Source organism: Perca flavescens, chromosome 10 (assembly GCF_004354835.1).
Source record: "Perca flavescens isolate YP-PL-M2 chromosome 10, PFLA_1.0, whole genome shotgun sequence".
Classification (NCBI taxonomy): Eukaryota; Metazoa; Chordata; class Actinopteri; order Perciformes; family Percidae; genus Perca; species Perca flavescens.
Window position 1 is genome coordinate 13,674,761 of NC_041340.1, and position 18,837 is coordinate 13,693,597.

Below are 18,837 nucleotides of genomic sequence, written 5' to 3' on the forward strand. Positions count from 1 at the left end.
TGAATTTAAGTATATTACTAAGTAGAGGAAAAATCAGAGAAAAGTAAAAATCTTTATTTATATGAAAATGTCACAGATTGTAAACTTAAACAACCTTCCTGGTAAAATAAGAGTTAAATGTTTGTAGAACAAAATCATGCAGATATCAGCTCACAAATGTAACAAGGAAGCAAGCGACACACGCCTAAGAAATACAGTTGGAGCTATACAGGAGGCACTGGAGTGGCGCAAAGAGACTTCCTGCTGGGTGACACAGTCCTGAGTGTGGGCTCCATCTGCACAGTGCTCATCTACACTCATTATGCTGATTAATCACTCTACACCACCCACTTTCAGCCACACGCCAATCACCATTTATCCACATGGACAACTGCACATACATACAGAGTAGAAGGATGCGTCTGCACGGCTTGGGAAATACTAAAAGGAAGTGCATTTACCATCTTGCTAATGTAAGAAGGAGTGGGCGAATGTGTGCACATACAATAAAAGTAAATAATTAATGGAGTTGAAATGGTGAAAGAAAGAAGCAAATAAACATATTTAAATAAAAGGTACAGTATATGCGAGATGAAACCTATCAGCCATTGGTTAAGTAATGTAGTAGTGTGCTCTTGCAGTTGTAGTTTTTGTAGCTTGGTGCCACCTGTTGCTTTTGCACAGAGCAATTAAAACATTTAAAATAGGTTTGCCAAACAAAAAGGACTTATTACTGGGACATGACAAATTTGATGGCAAATATTAAAATGCTGTTTAGTTTCTGAATAAACTACTGCTGCAACTTTTATTGACACAGGAACCACTATCAGTAGTTAAATAGAATCACTCTGTTTTGTAACAAAGGTGTTACATATGTTGTTGGTTTGATATCCATGCTTTTCTGAACATTATACAAATTGTTAGGCATTAATGAACACTCCAACCTTGTAAAAATTGCTACTGTACTGTACCTGGCAGTTTTACAAAGCTCTCCTGTATTCATGTCCTCTGATGAAGAGATCTGATAAACAATGGCTCAGTTTTAACTGGTTGTGTATCACTTCATACAACAGGAAAATAAAACAAGACAAATTCAAATTTCTCCCTTTGCATTATTTTGCAAAGACGAGTGACCAGCAAGCGGGTTACTGATGAATGGAGGTAATAGTGAAAATGGAAGGAAGAGGTGTTCATAACACATCTGAAACTCTGTAACTCAATCTTATTATCTTCTTTCTCAGTCGACATGTCTAATGTAATGATTTGTCAGCAGAATGTGGCAGTGCGCTGGCCTTGAAGTACCCCTACAATGTGTCACCCTGGCAGAGTGGATAGATAGGAGTTGATTGGCTCTCCTTATTCTGCATTAGGGCCCATCAGCGCCTCAGAGATGATGTACACATCCCTGAATGGTGGCAGACAGTCCTGGCTCTCACCATTCATCCAGACTCCATATGAATCTTCACAATTTTATTTATTTTAATCTCCATGCGACTAGCGCACAAACATACGTTCAGCACATGCAAATGGATAGATAGTGTCAGTTATCCCCGCTGTTTTCTAGTCCCTGCACAATTCTGTCATTTATCATCCACCCAATTCATGTGTGTAAAGTCTATACACATGTGCAAACACGTTTGCATGCAATCTTTCTCTCACCCTTTCTTTATCCATCTCATTTGCCTACAATATTCATAGAGCTAGTGGACAGAGGTCACTTTTGTGTATAAGGTCAGCTTCATCAAATTCCAAAAGACATCAGAGCCACCCCACTACGATACCCTGTATAACAATGAGATGAAGAGGACAATGAAAGACAATAAGGAACGTTGGCTCAATGAAAACACATTGAGCCTCAGAAAGCTTGGCAAAGGTCTGCTTTTAAAGGGCTGACAGCCTGACAAAGCTTTTCATTGCTATTGTTGGCTGGCAACAGAAGCGACATGGGAAGGTTCTGTAGACGGTGTTTTTGTGTGAAAGAGTCAGGTACGTGCGCTCTGGGCTTCAGGGTCCTGGTTGCATTGTGTTTGCGTTTACTTTGGCACTACAGGACGACCAACACACCTAGTTCTTTTTAGTAGCACCCTGGCTAAGTGTATATACCTCACTCACATTATTTAAATCATGATGGCTGACACTATCTACATAAACTAGCCCTAACCCTAATGCTGCCATCCCCTTGACTTATGCACTGGCATTACAACTGGAGTTGGTCCCCGGGCACCAGACTATGGCTGCCCACTGCTCCTCATGTGTAAATGTACTTGGCAAATAAAGGGAATGTTATTATATATTATATTTAAATTAAATTATATTATCATGTGGCTATGCCTGCGACCTTGCTGTCATTGACTTGAGTTGGCTCTCCTTTGATATTTTGATTTCTCCAAAAGTCCCAAAAGCCTCTTTGCCTCAGGGAGAAGGCTTAACTGGCATAATAATGGTATTTGGTCCAATGCCCTTACAGTTCCTGCCAATAGAACACAAGGAGGCCAAACAATGGACAGATTATTAATTAGCACGTGTAAACTTGAATAGTTTATGGTGTAATCAACTTGTACACATGCAGTGGTTTGCTCATAATAGTTCACTGGCAAGGTTACTATGGTGTATTAGGCTGAGAACAGAAGTGTAAGGTGTCTTATGACATTTATTCATTACCATATTATTCATATTATTTTGTTGTAACAGTGTCATTACTTACCTAAGAATTTTTAAATACACCCCACATAATTTAGTTTTTTTGTTGTAATGTAGAGCAATGCTCATGTTTTACATTCAGTTCAGCAGCAGTGTTAGTCCAGGTGTTGCACATTATTATAAAAGCACAAATTATGAAGATGAGCAAAAGTATCAACAACGCTAAATTATCGGCAACAGTAAGTGGAAGTGGAAAATAATGTAAATAGCATTAAATATATTATAATTGGATCGTCATACATTATGTCCTTCATCCTCATTATGTTCCAATTGGGAGAGTGAGAGTTAATTTGAAAGTTTATCTGCCTAAGTAGTTTTAACTAAGAGTGAAATATTTATGCACTGAATAGTTTTCACAATTTGGTCGGGAGATGTGTCGTAGTAATTATTGCATATTCTAGAACTGTAGTGACAGTTTAGACCAAATTACTTTAAGCGTGTAAAATATTATGTTGGAATTTCCATTTCAAGGTGGCTGAAAACGTTTACTAAGCTGGCCCATTTTGACAATAAAGCACTGCTGAAAACCCTTTTCTGTTGTGGAAATGGTCTCTGGAAAATCTTTGTCTAAGTACAAGTGGCTGGCAATGTTGGTATTTTATTCATAACACATGGTTTGCAGTCTCTGGGAGAAACTTTTTCCAAAGGAGTCGTGATTAAGTTGTGATGGTTTCAAGGAATTTAGATTAAAGTTTAGCAAGTGTGCTCTCCAAGCTTCTTCTTTTGTCTTGCCACTTTTTTCTTATTTTTGTTGTACGATTATTCTGCTGGACTACCTTGAATTCCCTCGTTGCATAATTGGCATATCTTGGGAGATGTTACAATGAAATAACAGTTTACACATTTTTAAATTTTCGACAATACATTCAAACCCTTGTATAATGCCCCCCAGACAAAGATGAGATTTTTAAGGTCTAATCAGCTTTTCTACCTCCATCATGCAAAAGCAGGGCAAGGTTCCTCATGCTCTATATATAGTAGTGGTTGCAGTGAGTCCCTGTGATGTCCAATTATGGCTCATAACCATGTCACATCAAAGCTCATCACTACATTGACCTCAGTTTATTAGCACTAATGCACAATCACAAAGGATTTATTGTTGGCAACTTAAGTTGGCCACTGAAGTTCAAAAGTTACATCAAAATATACACAGGGAAGTTATTCAAATTCAGACTTCTGCTGCACTTGATAAAAATTACCCCACATCAAGTCCATGTCTTCGGGCTTGTCAGGATTTTCTTGTTTGGGAACAGGGTTTTCCAGTGCACTTAACCTACTATATCTTTTTAAACAAGTGTTTGACTTTAACCCTAAATAAATTGTGTGACAGAAATACTTACAAGTCTTGTAAGTGGGTGTCGGTGCAGGAATATTCAAACTATTCTTCTATTGTAACACTTGATCCAGTTATTGTAAACAAAGCTTGAACTCTAGTGCTTTAAATGTTTTCCATGGGTATAAAGTCATAAGTGTTAAATGTATAGCAAGCAATATGTGCGTTTTAAAAACGCAAATAAGTGGATAAATGGTATCGGCAGAAATGTAAATTATGTTTAATGAGTGATAATGAAAAGTTGTGCATTATAACACTGAGATTAGGATTTCAAGATGCAGGCCCACAGGCCAAGGTGACCTGAACCACTTCCATGTAGCTAAAGAAAGAAAGAAAAAGAGAGTGTGAGAGAGAGAGTAGTGAATTGACATAGAAATTCACACACAGACTAAGGATTTATCTCAAACAAACCATAAGAGCAGTTTTGTAGGCTGCTGCAGAGCTAGCTATTTTTCCCCACCCCTACTCAGAACATGCCATGTGATCTAGCTGCTTGAAATGAGGGAGTCATCACTAAATGTTTAAGCACGCCCAGTTTTTGGTGTGTGTGGTAAGCTAACTCTTGTCAGCGGATGATATGGCCCTGGGGGCTTGTTTTGCGGAATATCAGAGTAGCTTCTTAATGTTTAATGTCTGCCAGTGTATTTTATATTACCCCATCTCCTTTTCAAAAGGAAAGGCTAATGACTAACACTGCACCACCGCTATTCATTTGTAATTATAGTGCCCTATGTTGTGTGCAAATACACATATAAGAATATCAAAGAAATGCAGTAAAGTGTCCAGCATCTCTTGTATTTAAAGTCAGCATGTCTTAATGAGTAAATGTGTGCACATCATTTTGAGTACTTACTGGTTGACATACCAGGCTTTTAAGTAAACCGTGAGATTCATTTTATGATTTAAGATGAACAGTAGGATGTTCCACATATTACATTGATTTTTGCACAACCTTATTCAGCATGGAAATCTATGTTAAGGTAAAAATTATGTAATACTGCAAACATACAGTAATATAGTTGAACAGGAATTTGTGTTGCATCATGTGCACATTTGTGTAGTCATAAGGACATATTGATGGGTCAAACCAACACCTACTGTATATACATATTTTCACTTCCAATGAAGTGAAAATAATCTGCAGACCTGCCAACCTTGAAAAACTTTTTTGAGTAGCAACTTACTAATTTATTGTCGAAGTTCTGGTTCATGAACACGGCGGCCCGCATGCGGAAAAAATGTGCCATTAAATCTATATTCATTTTAAACCCTAGAAAATAATTATGTTCAAGTAGGCTACATGAATTAAATAAAACATTTTATTTAAATTATCAGTCATATTTCATACAATTAACAGGATCATAATAAATAAAATTAAAAATTAAAAAATAAAATATATATATATATATATATATATATATATATATATATACACTGCATAATGAGCACTTTTACTTTTGGTACTTTAAAGCATAACTCTTTCCAAAATGCAACCTAGGGTCTTTTTGTGAATGTACCCGAGTCAAACTTTCGTTTAAAAGCATATTTAGGACGGAATCGCCACTTTTAAGATTTACCGTTTTTTCGGTCAAATGGCCTTTTGAATAGATAGAATTTGATAGGGGCACTTTTATGCTAGCCTCAAAATAGCTATTTTTAACACACTAAGAAGGCCCGACACAACATGAGACTTTTCTCCAAGGGGCTCTACACATGAACTCAGCATTGAGAACATTGTTTGTGTACCCAGAGTTTACTAAAAAGAAAGGTTTTGAACAACTCACCGTAGCTCTTGTTGTTTCCGGCCGCAGCCATTTTATCAGTCAAAAACAGTCAATTCCCAAATGCAACATAACAGGGAGGAGAGTAAAGATTGAAAGTTCCTAAAGCTTAGTTCCATATAAATGCATGGATAATTCGTTGTTTTGTCGTTATTGAAAAACAATATTGACCTTGTAGTTGAAAAAGGAGCCTCATATGGCTCATATTCATTCGCATTCGGATATCGACTCGCTTTGACTGCCGAGGTGGTAGCGGCCGGAAACAACAAGAGCTACGGTGAGTTGTTCAAAACCTTTCTTTTTAGTAAACTCGGGGTACACAATAAGGGTTGGAGATATTGACAAAAATGAATATCTCGATATTTTTTTTCAATAACTCGATAGCATCGGGGGCTATGTAGACGGCAGTGTGCTGTTTTCATAGTAAATAAAATGGTCAGTATATTAACAATAAGGCTCCAGGTCAGGTGAGCCGTGCTGGGCAACGATCCTGCAGTTGGTACTCCATTCATTGTGCACAAAAATGCAGTCCTCCGCCTCTGGTCGTGCCAGAGTTATTTTCTCATTCTGCCGGTCATATAGCTAGCTCGGCGTGCTAGCGCCGACAACAACCTGGAAGGCTCGGTCAGGCTATTTCCTCCGGGATGTTATGAGCTGCCTGGAAGGCTCTCGTAACGGCTGTGTTGTATCGTGGTCCTGTATTGATTAGTTCAGTTTGGCTGTACGTACTTGTATAAATATACCGTATTTGTTTTCTCTTTAACTTCCTTCAGCTCTTTTCATGTTTGGGGGGTCGGATTGTACAAATTATGAAATATTCGATATCCCAATTTTGCATATCATCCAGACAACAATTTGGATATTATCGTCTTAACAATATATCGCCCACCTCTAGTACACAAACAATGTTGTCAATACTTTCGTTAAGGTGTAGAGCCCCTGGTGATACTTTGAGCAAAGTCTCATGTTGTGTCGAGCCTTCTTAGTGTTCGAAAAAAAAGCGATTTTGAGGCTAGCATAAAAGTGCCCCTATCACTCCCAAACGAAAGTACAGTAAATCTTAAAAGTGGCTCTTCTGTCCTAAATATGCTTTTAAACGAAAGTTTGACTCGGGTACATTCACAAAAAGACCCTAGGTTGCATTTTGGCGAGAGTTACGCTTTAAGTATATTTTGATAATATCTATAATATCTATCTTTGCAGAGGTTACCACTCAGTGTTTGACTAGCTAATAAGCCGTTAGCCTGTTAGCTTGAGCTTTGTCTGAAGGTACCGAGCGGCCAGCCAAGGTCCAACCGACACCGACACATTCCGCACATTCTCCGCTCAGTTTAACCGCCAACCCCCCCAGAACCGGTCAGAGAGGCGTGTTTACTTTGTGTCTCGGTCCTCCGGTGCGTCCAGCGACGGGCTCCGGTCAGTTTTTAATTAGCCTACATTAGTAACAGTTAATTTTGTTACGGTATGAACTTAATTCTAGGAAAGGCAAAACATATATAAGACCTTTGTAACGAAATCCAAGACTTTGTATACCAAATGCAAGGCTTTATAAATAATAATATAAATAAATTATGTTTCTCCAAAGTTATTAATTAATTTCACAATTTCACCTTTCTACATCAAATCCGTTTACCTTTGCAAGCACCGTCCTCCCTTGGGGAAACCAGCCAAACTAAACGGGAATGAGAGAGGAATGAATAACACTTGCATGTGATGCTTTCGTTTTACTATCAGTAGCCGATATCCCATAGACAGTATATAAAATATCCCCGCTTGACATTAGAGGAAGGAACCTGATGGTGTGATTGGTCGAACTCTTCTTATTTAGTTTTTTTTTCCCAGCATGCTCGTGGCTGCTACACTGTTTTAGCCATAGGTTTTAGCCGCCTACTAGACTGAGACGGCTACTGCACGTCAACGAGTGAACTCAAAGCAGTCACCTGATTTTCTTGTGACAAAGTGACAATCGCATCACCGTATTTAGATGGCAAAATGCGTATCTACTACGCAAAATGCGTAGAGGTTGGCAGGTCTGCTCTCTGTATACTGCCACATATTTTAGCAACAGCTATGCTAAGTTCTCTTTTACTACAGCCACAATATCATGACTACAAAATGCATTTCTTTTCTCAAAAATCTGTTACCTAAATTAAATGTGCTGTTGTAGTATGAACACTCATTTAAATTACGTTTGTTTCATTCATGTAGCTGTGTTTTATTTAATATAATTTCAAACTATGAATTGACACAATACCACAGTGGCTGTCATCCAAATAAATTGGAATCTGCAGGGACAGTATCTGCCCAATTGGGCTTTGTATGTAAAATACGCTCCATACAGTTCCACCCTTCAGGAAATGTATACATGGATATTCTTTCCCATTATTTTCAGATATACCTATATATTAAAAAATAATAACGTTTCCTTCCTTTAAAATGGCTAATTACATAGTGTGTCCCAGGAAATCATAATACACACTGACAAACCCCAGCGCTGTCAGCTTTCGGCTTTGCACTACTTCTCTTCACCTCGCCATGGCAACAACCTTTCCGCCAGGTCTCACAGGAGTCCTTCGTACTAGCCATGCTTGTTATTATTGTTTATCTCTCTTGTCAATCACCCATATCACCACGATGCTCATTCATATGCATGGGACCCATCATTACACATGGCAGCTCGTTGGCTGCAGGGTCTGGCAGTGCCCATGCCAGCCTTTGTTCTCCGCTGTAACAACAGGTGATTGTAGCAGCCTGGCACATTGTCGGGCATCATTTGCATGGTGTAAAAATGCACATGTGGGGCAAGGTGATAAGTATGGCTTTGCATTGGGCCTGTTGGATTAGAGCTTAAGCAGGAGAAATTGGGTCCTCCTTGGGCTTAATTGTGGTTTATTTTGGCGCACAGCACATAACTCTCTTCTGCATCAAATGCTAATTTAACAATGAAATGGTAAATACATTATGGTGATTTGGTGGGGCTGAAAAAATAAGAAAGAAAAGGAGGAGAAGTATTAGAATAAACAAAGTAAAGGCAGGGGAAAGAGAGGCGAGGCTTAGCTTGGTGCAATATCAAATGTACCTCAGAAATTGATGGCCAGGACCCAAGGTACTACATGTTCTTTGCACTTATCATCACCACACTGCTGATCTTTAGCTACAGGTCAGGTACTCTGTCCCCAGGTTGAATATTAATTAAAACGCTCACACACACGCATGCACATATGCAGGCACACACACATACATACACACACCCACACAGACAAGTTTATGCACAGTACAGCACAACAGTTACATTTTGATTAGGTGGAGTCCATGCAGTGTCTCCTCAGGCACACTGGGTGCTGTATTTTCTTAACCGAGCAAAATTTGTTTTCTGTTTTCACTCTCCAATTTAGTGTCTTTGTTTCTGTGACAGATGGCACATCACTCACAGAGACACTCTCAGACAGCAGACCCCACAAACAAATTAATTTCTATTACTGCTTTGCATGCTAGCTCTCTTCTTATTTGATTGACAGCCTCATTATATACCAGCACTGTATTAGGATGACTGTATGAGACATTGTCAAAGAAGAATAATCCCAAATGAGAGATGATCTCAATGCAGTGCAGTGAAGTGCATCCCCTTTTTTCCACCTTGACAAGTTTGTTTTTAAGACAATGCTCTGCTTGTACCTTGTCTTCATGTATTAGGTTTTTATCAAAGTTTATGTTAATAAATTATGATATGTGCATTATGAGGCATACTCCCCTTGCAGTTAATATTTAAAAGCTAGATTCATCTCTAAGTCCTGGGGGCTCACAATAGATTCAGGTTAGAGTTGAATAAGCTTCAAACACTTTGTTTATCTCTTTTCTGTTTTTTATTTGTTTCTTTTCTGTCTCTGTTACTCCTCTCTTTTCTTGTCTCTTTCTTCACCAAATTCTATCTCCCTGTTTATCTCTTTTATTTCTCTATATGAACCCCTTATTTACTGGGTTATTTTCCCTCTTAATCCTGCTTCACACCTTTCATGGCAAATGTAAGTGCTCAGGTGTGCACATTTAAAAAAAGAAAAACATATCCTCCACATTTCCTTCTAAAAGACACATTTAATGTCACAGTAAGTATGTCAGATTTTCCAGCCTCAACCCTTAAATTAATCCATCCCCCCTCTATCTCTCTCTCTCTCAACCTCTTTCCCTCCTTCTCACTGCGTTTGTGTCTTTCTCTCAAACTGCATTTCTCATTTAGTTTTAATGCGATTTTAGAATCTGTCACACTCAGTTTGTTGCCTGTCAGCCTGTCACTGTAGCTTTGCTCATATTGAGATTTGAGGTGTTTGTGTTGTTTGGCAGGGTTTAGATTCTGTAAGACTACAATGTCCTATATAACTGATGTCCATTGTTTAACATATTTACCTGTTAGACAAGATTTGCCATGTATTGTTTCTTTTCATCTGTAAATTCTCCTCTAATGTTGAGGTTAAATGTTGAAGACGTCTGCTTATATTAATGAATTTTTTTAAGATAAAACCTGTATTGTTATTGTAAATGATTTACATATAAATTCATATTACACGTTTTTTTAATTTTGTTTTCATAAATTCTAAATATTCAGACGAGAGATTTAAAATTAACCCCCATTATGTGTCAAAACTGTCCCCATTCTCGTAAAAAACAACTTGCTAGCCTTTGTTTCACATATTCAGTAGTTTCCAGTGCTGTGGTTGTAACCTTTTGTTTAAGATGGATCCTGTCTACACCCCCAACCTATTATGCAAAGTAATTTTTTCTCTTTTGACTCTTAAGCTTAGTTTGAACAAAATCTTTTGAAATTCTACTTAATGTCTTTTTTGGAACTGTCAAGCGTTAGTTTTGGAATTTAAGGTTATTGTCTTGTTGTCTGTCTATTACTTTGTTATTGATTCAAACTGAAGTCTTTACTGATTTGCCATGAGCGTGATGGGGAGCCTGCTGTGGTGTCGCGGCACGGAGATGTTGATTCTCATCACAAAGCATGGGCAGAACACCACATGGTTCTCTGTCTCCCAAAATTGAGGAGGAAATCAATTAAAAGGAGAAACATCCCATCTGTCAAGCACATAGTAGACATGGCTGCTCTTTTGTCTTTATTGTAGACCTCCCATAGGCCTAGCAGAGAGGATCATCTTGTAGACTTCAGGTGATTCTCTCTTTTTTCTCCTTTATTTAACCCAGTTTAATAAGGACGTTATTGCTCTGAGAAAAGCTTTATCGATTGACATGTCTTAGACTATATCCAAAGCTTTCTTGTTTTTTCTCTTCATCATTTTGACATTACTGTTGGGAATATGCTTCTCTGTGCTCTAATTATATTTCACAGGGTAGGTGTTGTAGAGTTGGTGTGGTACGTGTTACCCATCCTGCTCCACACAACAAGATTATAATTCAACTTGGCTTAATGTACATTTTTGGAGCATTATAATTTGTGTGGAATAGTGCACACTTTTACTGACATTTGTTGTATTCTTAATATCAAAGCATTTTTCATTTGCACTACATTAGCACCTGCTGTTTTAACAGCATGCAGTGCTGTAAACTGTATGGTTAAGTGTGTGCCTAAAACATGCCTAATACTCCCCTTTTAAACTGTATTAACTTGGCAATGGTTCACAGGTGCTTTGAAACTGCACTTGATTCACTGAAAGCTATTTGACAGCAGCAGAGATCAAAGAATGGAAGTGAGAGCCCTACAGATACTGTCATATTCTACAAATGTTTAGTGAACCGTAACCTGTATCTCATTACTTTTACACTCTCCTTTACCCTCACAACGGCTTGCATTCCTCAAGTACACCTTTCACTGCCTGGGTAGCAGTAGTGGAATTATTTTACCAGTATTGACTATACTTGTTTTTTTTTCTGTACAAAGATTAATTGATTCTGATCTGTCTATTGAGCATGTGGTTGATTGACAGCTGAATACACATTTTAATGATCCAACCCAGAATTTACAACAGGTAGTTTTTGGGAGCTAGATAACGATATGCATAAAAATATACACTACTGGAGCTTTGAAAAGCTTTTTGAACTGTGACAGTCAGCAGAGGAAGAATATATGCAGAAATTAAGACCATAACTGTTGTTTGGTTGTAGGAGAGCAACTGCGTGCAATGAACCTGGGAGCATTTTTAGGGGACAAAAAAATACCCTTAGAACGGAGCATGATACTGAAAAGATATCCATGCACTTAGTTGCACATTTTACATTTTCAGTTTCTGTTGACACATTAAGTCATACTATTCTTGGGCACATTTTCTGTTGGTTGACATAAGGTACACACATTTTTGACTAAACCAAACCTGTGATGAAGTTGCTGTTACTTGTACAATCAAATCAATTAATCACAGCTTTGTATTCGCAACAAAAGCTGTAAGTAATACCATGTATTTGTATTTTCCAGCAAATGTGCCACATGCATTTACCAATTATTGTATATATTCACTTTTTTTCACCAATTCAGCCTACAATTTGTTTTTATTTTTGACAAAAAGATACTGAGCAGAATTAACCAGGTTTTAACCTGAACAACCAAATGTTGCTGTTGCAGTTTGCTTTTTTGGGGGATGGTGTTTTTTTGGCTTGTGTGCTGATAAGTAGCGCCTTCATCTTTGCCCAAGGCGGTAAATGAATGTGTAGTGTTGCTAGCATACTTCCAGTAATCTCTCCTAGACTGCTGTGTGTGTCTGGTGGCGTGTGGTGAGGAGTCTGGCCCAGCATCATCACCCAGTCTCCCACATTGCCACACATATGGTGCTGCCTTTGTGTCAATTGTGCTCTATGGGGTCTCTAATAATTAACAAAATGACAGACACATGAAATGACAAGCACAAGGTGGATTTCATTTTCCATTACCTACTCTTCTGTCTGTGTTTTTCAGATGCGTTTAATTGTAGCATTTTAAAATGTTTCAATTTCACCTCTCTCAAAACTTTCAATCAATTCCTAATGTAATTACAAAGGCAACTTTGGAAATGGCAAATCCAATGAATGACATTAGTTTTGTGTGTGTTTTGTGTTTTTAGATGTCATCATGGTTTTCTGCGTGACACACACATCTGAAAACTTGCACATGCTAGAAATAGGACCGACGCCTATTTTTCACGTGACACGCAAGCGTGTTGGAAGCGTTTCCAGGCAAAATAGAATAGGAAAAGATGTTTATATGTCATTTTGACACAAATTCATTTAATAAATGACAGTTTGAAAGTCTCTAGGTTTTAATATGAATGCAGATATAAATGTAATTTAAGAATTAATGATCGATTTTCAAATATTGCACCTGTCAATACAGAACGAAATATTCAGTAGCCTATTTTGCCGTCAATACTGCCAACGTTGTCTTTGCTGTAATCAAATCAGTATATATTTATGTTTAACATGGTATTTCATTTTATCAATGGGAAACATACATGTGTACAGACAAGGCTAGCAGCAGCCCCACGTCAGACGTGTTTCTGGTGTGCAAAGACATAGAAAACGCCATGCAGCTGCCACGCAACTGACACGCAACAGAAACGCAGCCAGTGTGCAGCCGGCCTTAGAAATGTGCTGAAATACATTCAGCAGGCTCTGCCAAGGACACTTTTCCTTCATATCTACAGTATATTATGCTAAACCAGACTCAACTCAAATGGAAAGGCACTGTAAAAGACTTACTTTACAAGGGTGAAAAATTTGACTTATTGTTCATCTTTGCTCAGGAAGCAACGTCAGAGAAGAACAGCCTAATTAATCGGATTTGCCACAGTATTAGCAATGACTATTGTAATGGATGAATGGTTTGCTCCTGTGCTCATGACGTTCTACTCAGAACCAACAATACATTCTCAAGGAGAACTTTGTTACTTATCCAGCTACTGATGTCCCTTAGAGTTCAAGAGAAACATTTTATATGCAATGTATTGCACTATTATCCCGTAGACAGGACCATCTTTGCTTGTTCACTTGGAGTTTTATTATAGTTATACTTACATATACCTGAATACTTGAATAGGATCAATCTTTATATTTTTATGTAGTTGATACTACACATTTTAAAGGAACACGCCGACTTATTGGGACTTTAGCTTATTCACCGTAACCCCCAGAGTTAGACAAGTCAATACATACCTTTCTCATCTCCGTTCGTGCTGTAACGCTGTCTGACGGCTCCAGCATTAGCTTAGCCTAGCACAGATCCTGCAGGTGAATGGTTCCAGTAATCCTACTGCTCCGAATTGTGACAAAAGTGACAAAATAACGCCAACATGTTCCTATTTACATGTTGTGATTTGTAGAGTCACAGTGTGTACACAAAACAACGTAACATGAGGCACAGCCGTCTTCTGACAGTAAACAAACCGGGAACTATATATCAGACAGGCTTGCTGCGAGCATATCACTCCGCCAAAGTACTATATTCTTCCGCCTAAGAATATAGTTCCTGGTTTGTTTAGGGATAGAGGGTGGCTGTTTCTCATGTTACGTTGTTTTTTGTACACGCTGTGATTCTACAAATCACAACATGTAAATAGGAACATGTTGGCGTTATTTTGTCACTTATTCGGAGCAGTAGGATTGCTGGAACCATTCACCTGCATGTTCTGTGCTGGCCTGATGCCGCTGGAGCCGTCAGACAGCCTTACAGCACGCACGGAGATGAGAAGGGTATGTGTCTCTCTCTGGGGGTTACGGTGAATAAGCTAAATTCCCAATAAGTCGGCGTGTTCCTTTAAAACTTAAAGGTTCAGTGTGTAGGATTTAATTGCATTAATTGCATCTCACTGAATAAACTGAAACTTCTCCCGTGTGTCAAGCGTGTAGGAGAACTACGGTGGCTGACGCAAAAACGTTAATATCCCTCACTAGAGCCAGTGTCCGTTCTAGGCTACTGTAGAAACATGACGCTGCAAAATGGCGGACCCACTCCCTGTCTAGATATAAACGGCTCATTCTAAGGTAACAAAATCAAAACTTTTCTTATTTCTTCACGTTATTATACACTAATGAAAACATAATTATAAATATTACATTCTATTTCTGCCAATAGATCGCCCTAAATTCAACACACTAGACCTTTAACACTACATAAAAAGCAAATGATCAAGTCTGTTGAGGTTTTCAGAAACAGCTAAACATGCATTTCTGTCAACAGTTAAACTTAAAACTCTAATTAAAACCTACATACCTGAACAAAAATTATAAACAATATTTTGCCTCTTCATGAAATAGTCATGACTTATATAAAACAGAATCATGAAGTGTTTCTTTACAAAAGGTCAGAGTGAATAATTAGCAACATTAGCTTTGTGCTGAATACAGTATATTCATTGCTCTCAACCAAAAGGAGACAAAAAAAGGAAAACAATATACCCAGTCATCATTTAACTTCATCCTTACAAATCCAATTACACAAATATGTTTTTTTTTTGTCATCAACAATCCTTTCTGCCTCGGCTGATATGATCAAAAGCCTTCATTATCATGGCACCATTGCTTGCTGCAGACCCTAATTGGAGCTTCAGCTAAAGCAAGCAACATTTGATATAATGGCTCTCTCCCAAACAGGAATGCCAGGCCTGCATTATGGCTTACGTTTTATATTGCTGCATTCCCTGGGGGAAGGACAGAGATGTCATCATTAGTGGGCAGTAGACACTGGCCGTGGTGCTAGGGTCTATAGAGTGGTCAGCGAGGCCCATGGCCCAGCAGCAGTGTCTACTCTCTGTTTTTACTGTCTGGGCGCCCATCTGGCCACGTGACCCTGCCCCAGTCTGCTTCCACTGAATACATTTGGGGAGCTAATGAGAAGGGAAGTTTTGTGAAGACCTGAAAAGGGCACCTCTTCCTCTTCTTCTTCTCCCCTGAGAAAAGAGGAAAAAGTCACTGTGGCCAATTTTATTAACTTTGCTGACCTTCACACAAACAATTAACATTTACAGAAAACACAGCCCCTCCCATTATCTTTCTCATCTCCATCTTAATCTTCAACCTTACCAGCAGCTTTTTTGTTGTTGCTACTTCTGCAAATGGAAATTAACAGATAAGTAGCAAAATAATGGCATACCCGTTGAATGTACTTTTAAGACAATTGCAAGGTGATGTGGATTATTCAGTGAAAGGTCAGTTATCTGAAGGTACCTGGCATGTTCGGTAATTGGCTAAGGGCCACCACTGTCACAGTAAAAAGCCAACTGTGAGCAGTGTCCTGACCTTATCTACTTATCCTTCTACTAGACCATCAGCAAACCTCTATGACTGAAATCTGGTATAATAAAGATAGAAATATGGGATGAAAATGTTTTTCTCTGAACCCAAAGCAAGTCTTCCATATTACCTGTATTCGTTTACAGATGTGTGACACGTCTTACATGCAAGTACTTGTTCTTTTATGGTTCTAGAAAAGTCCATCCTACTTTCATGCTCAAACTGTTGCTGATATGAATAAACTGTATGTCTATAAAAAGTTATCTTTCAAACTGTTAGCTGATCGGGTAAGTTGAGGTGAATTTTATCCTGACATAGACAGAAAATGAGATTCTTATTAACAGCTCTCTCTCTGTCTCTCTCTCTCTCTCTCTCTCTCTTGCTTGGTCTCTCTTTCTGTTTATATATATGTGTGTGTGTGTGTGTGTGTGTGTGTGTGTGTGTGTGTGTGTGTGTGTGTGTGTGTGTGTGTGTGTGTGTGTGTGTGTGTGTGTGTGTGTGTGTGTGTGTGTGTGTGTGTGTGTCTGTGTGTGTCTGTGTGTGTCTGTGTGTGTCTGTGTGTGTGTGCTCTCCCATTTCTAGAACCTGATAAAGAACCTGCCAGAGCAGAAAGAGCTGAATTCGCTAGCGGAACTAAAGGGTGAATATGAAGAGCTAGTGGAGTCAGAGCAGTTTGGCATTGTGGTAAGTATAATTTCCTGGTGACTACTGGATCGTCCCAAGAGAACACACAGTATACACAATCATACTCCCGGGTCTGCTACAGTCAAACACTTGGAAGCATGCACAGTTGAGAAATAAAAATGTTTTCCTTACTGCTCACTCTCTCTGTATCTCTATACCTCACACAGAGTCACACTTTAACACTTTTGTCTGTCTTCCTTAATCATTGTTTCATATACTATTTTTTGTGGGTGTCTGCCGGATTTGGACAGGGGTTTAGCAAGGGAAAGGAAAGGAAATTAAGAAATGTATAATTTAGAGGGATACATCCCTGAGAGTTGCATTAATGTTTAATTAAAACATCTAACATATAAAGGGCATTTTTAATAAATAGTTAAACTTTTTTAACTTTAACTTTTAAATGACACAGGCTGTTTAAAAAAAAAAAAAAAAAAAGCACTTTTGACTCTTGCTCAGAACATGTCAGTCGTCTTTGATTAGGATCCAGTAACAAGAACTCAGTGAATGCTATATTTTTCCACCAACTGTCAATGTTTTCTCATAAAAAATCACACCCTAAGGCTAAGCATCATGTCTGTAATAACGTTCTTTGAAAAACATGCCACTGCAGTCAACCCAGCTCGGTGATGCATCCCAATCATCTAATCAATTTACAATGACCAGCCAAAGTTTTATCTTTTGCAGCAAAAGGAAAAATGTAACTGTAACTGTGGGCAACATATTTTAAACTTTGAGTGTACCCTTCACTAAGCATTTTTTTTTCAGTCGTCAAAAGAACTACCTATTCACTGGAAAAATATTAGTGATTAGCAAGTAGTTGCAGCTGTAATTTAACCAAGTAAACATGTAAGGTCCAATCTGCTATTTGACCTTATCTATTGACAAAAAAAAATAAATTGTGTGTTCTTCTCTAACATCAACATTTTTTTTATCCAGCAACCTATTTTTCACACATTCTCAGACTCCAATCTTGGGGGGATGTCAGCTATGCAACTTGACCTACCTGGCATTCCACCTATATGGAGGGTGACTGAAAAGGCCGAGTTGTATTGTAAATCAGTTGTATAGGAAGGGAGGTACACCATCAAGCCGTTGACGCTGACCTTTTCACTTAGTTACAGCTGTAATTACTTTTTAATTAACTGCTTTTGCCATCCATTTTCCAAGTGAATACCCAGCACTTACTTACACAACTGCAAAAGGTAGTGCTAGCTTTGAACTTTACTTTACAACAAGATCATAGAGTTACATTACACAGTTTAAAAAAAAAAATGTTCAATTAGACCCAAGGGTCGCAGATGTGCTACATCTCCCTAGCTTTTTTCTTCACTCGTTGAAGTTTTGTTTTGCCTATGTCTTTTAGGAGATTTAATGAAGCAGGGGGGTGGCAGTCTCCCTCGTGGTCTCACCAATTGTGAGATCATATAGCTCCCCGCTGATGAAGTAGCTCCTCAATGCTAAGCTATTTAGTTCCCCTGGGAAATAAGCCATGTTCAAGCTTTACTCTGCCAGAGCTGTCACCAACGTGCTCACTTTCATTGTGATTTCTCCTTATTCTACACAAATCAATTCAAGTGAGGGAGACGGTAGGAGTGTGTGTTGTTTGACAGACAACTTGCCCATACACATGAATAAATTGAAGCAGTAATGAAACATTATGGGCTGGATCTGAAGGTTGCCTTGAAGCACCAGATTATGCAGCAATCTGTAAAATTTGTCTGTGCTTGCTGCTTTGCCACATATATTACAGCCAAACCCCTATTTGTTTTAATTCCCTCACATTTTCATAACTATTTTTTCTGGCTCCAGTGATTTCACTCCCAAGCCCACAAGTATTGATTGAGGCTGTTATATTATTTATGACAAATCTGTTAAGATTCCTTTATCCATATGAAAGTCTGGAGGGAGGCAGGAAAGAGGTTAATCCCATTTGCTAAAGAGGGCAGTTGATGTTCAGTTCATTAAAACTAGTCACAGCAGAAATTACATTGGAGATTCAACAGGACAGTGATGGTCATGACGTGGTGGTACTTCATAGGATTTCTTTTGTGTCTTTTTTTTTAATCACGTTATGAAAAGCTATTGTAGGAACTCACATTCTAAATTAGTTTCCAAATAACTGAGAGGGATTGTGAAGAGCAGAATACAGTC

At 38.4% G+C, this 18,837-nt stretch overlaps 1 protein-coding gene across 1 annotated transcript in view; it reads left to right on the plus strand.

Annotated features, from left to right (window-relative positions):
* The window catches only part of diaph2 (diaphanous-related formin 2), a 410,316-nt gene that overhangs the window by 237,175 nt on the left and 154,304 nt on the right, over positions 1-18,837 (plus strand). Inside the window, 1 exon segment of the mRNA XM_028589075.1 lies at positions 16,585-16,686. Coding sequence (XP_028444876.1) covers positions 16,585-16,686 — 102 coding nt within the window.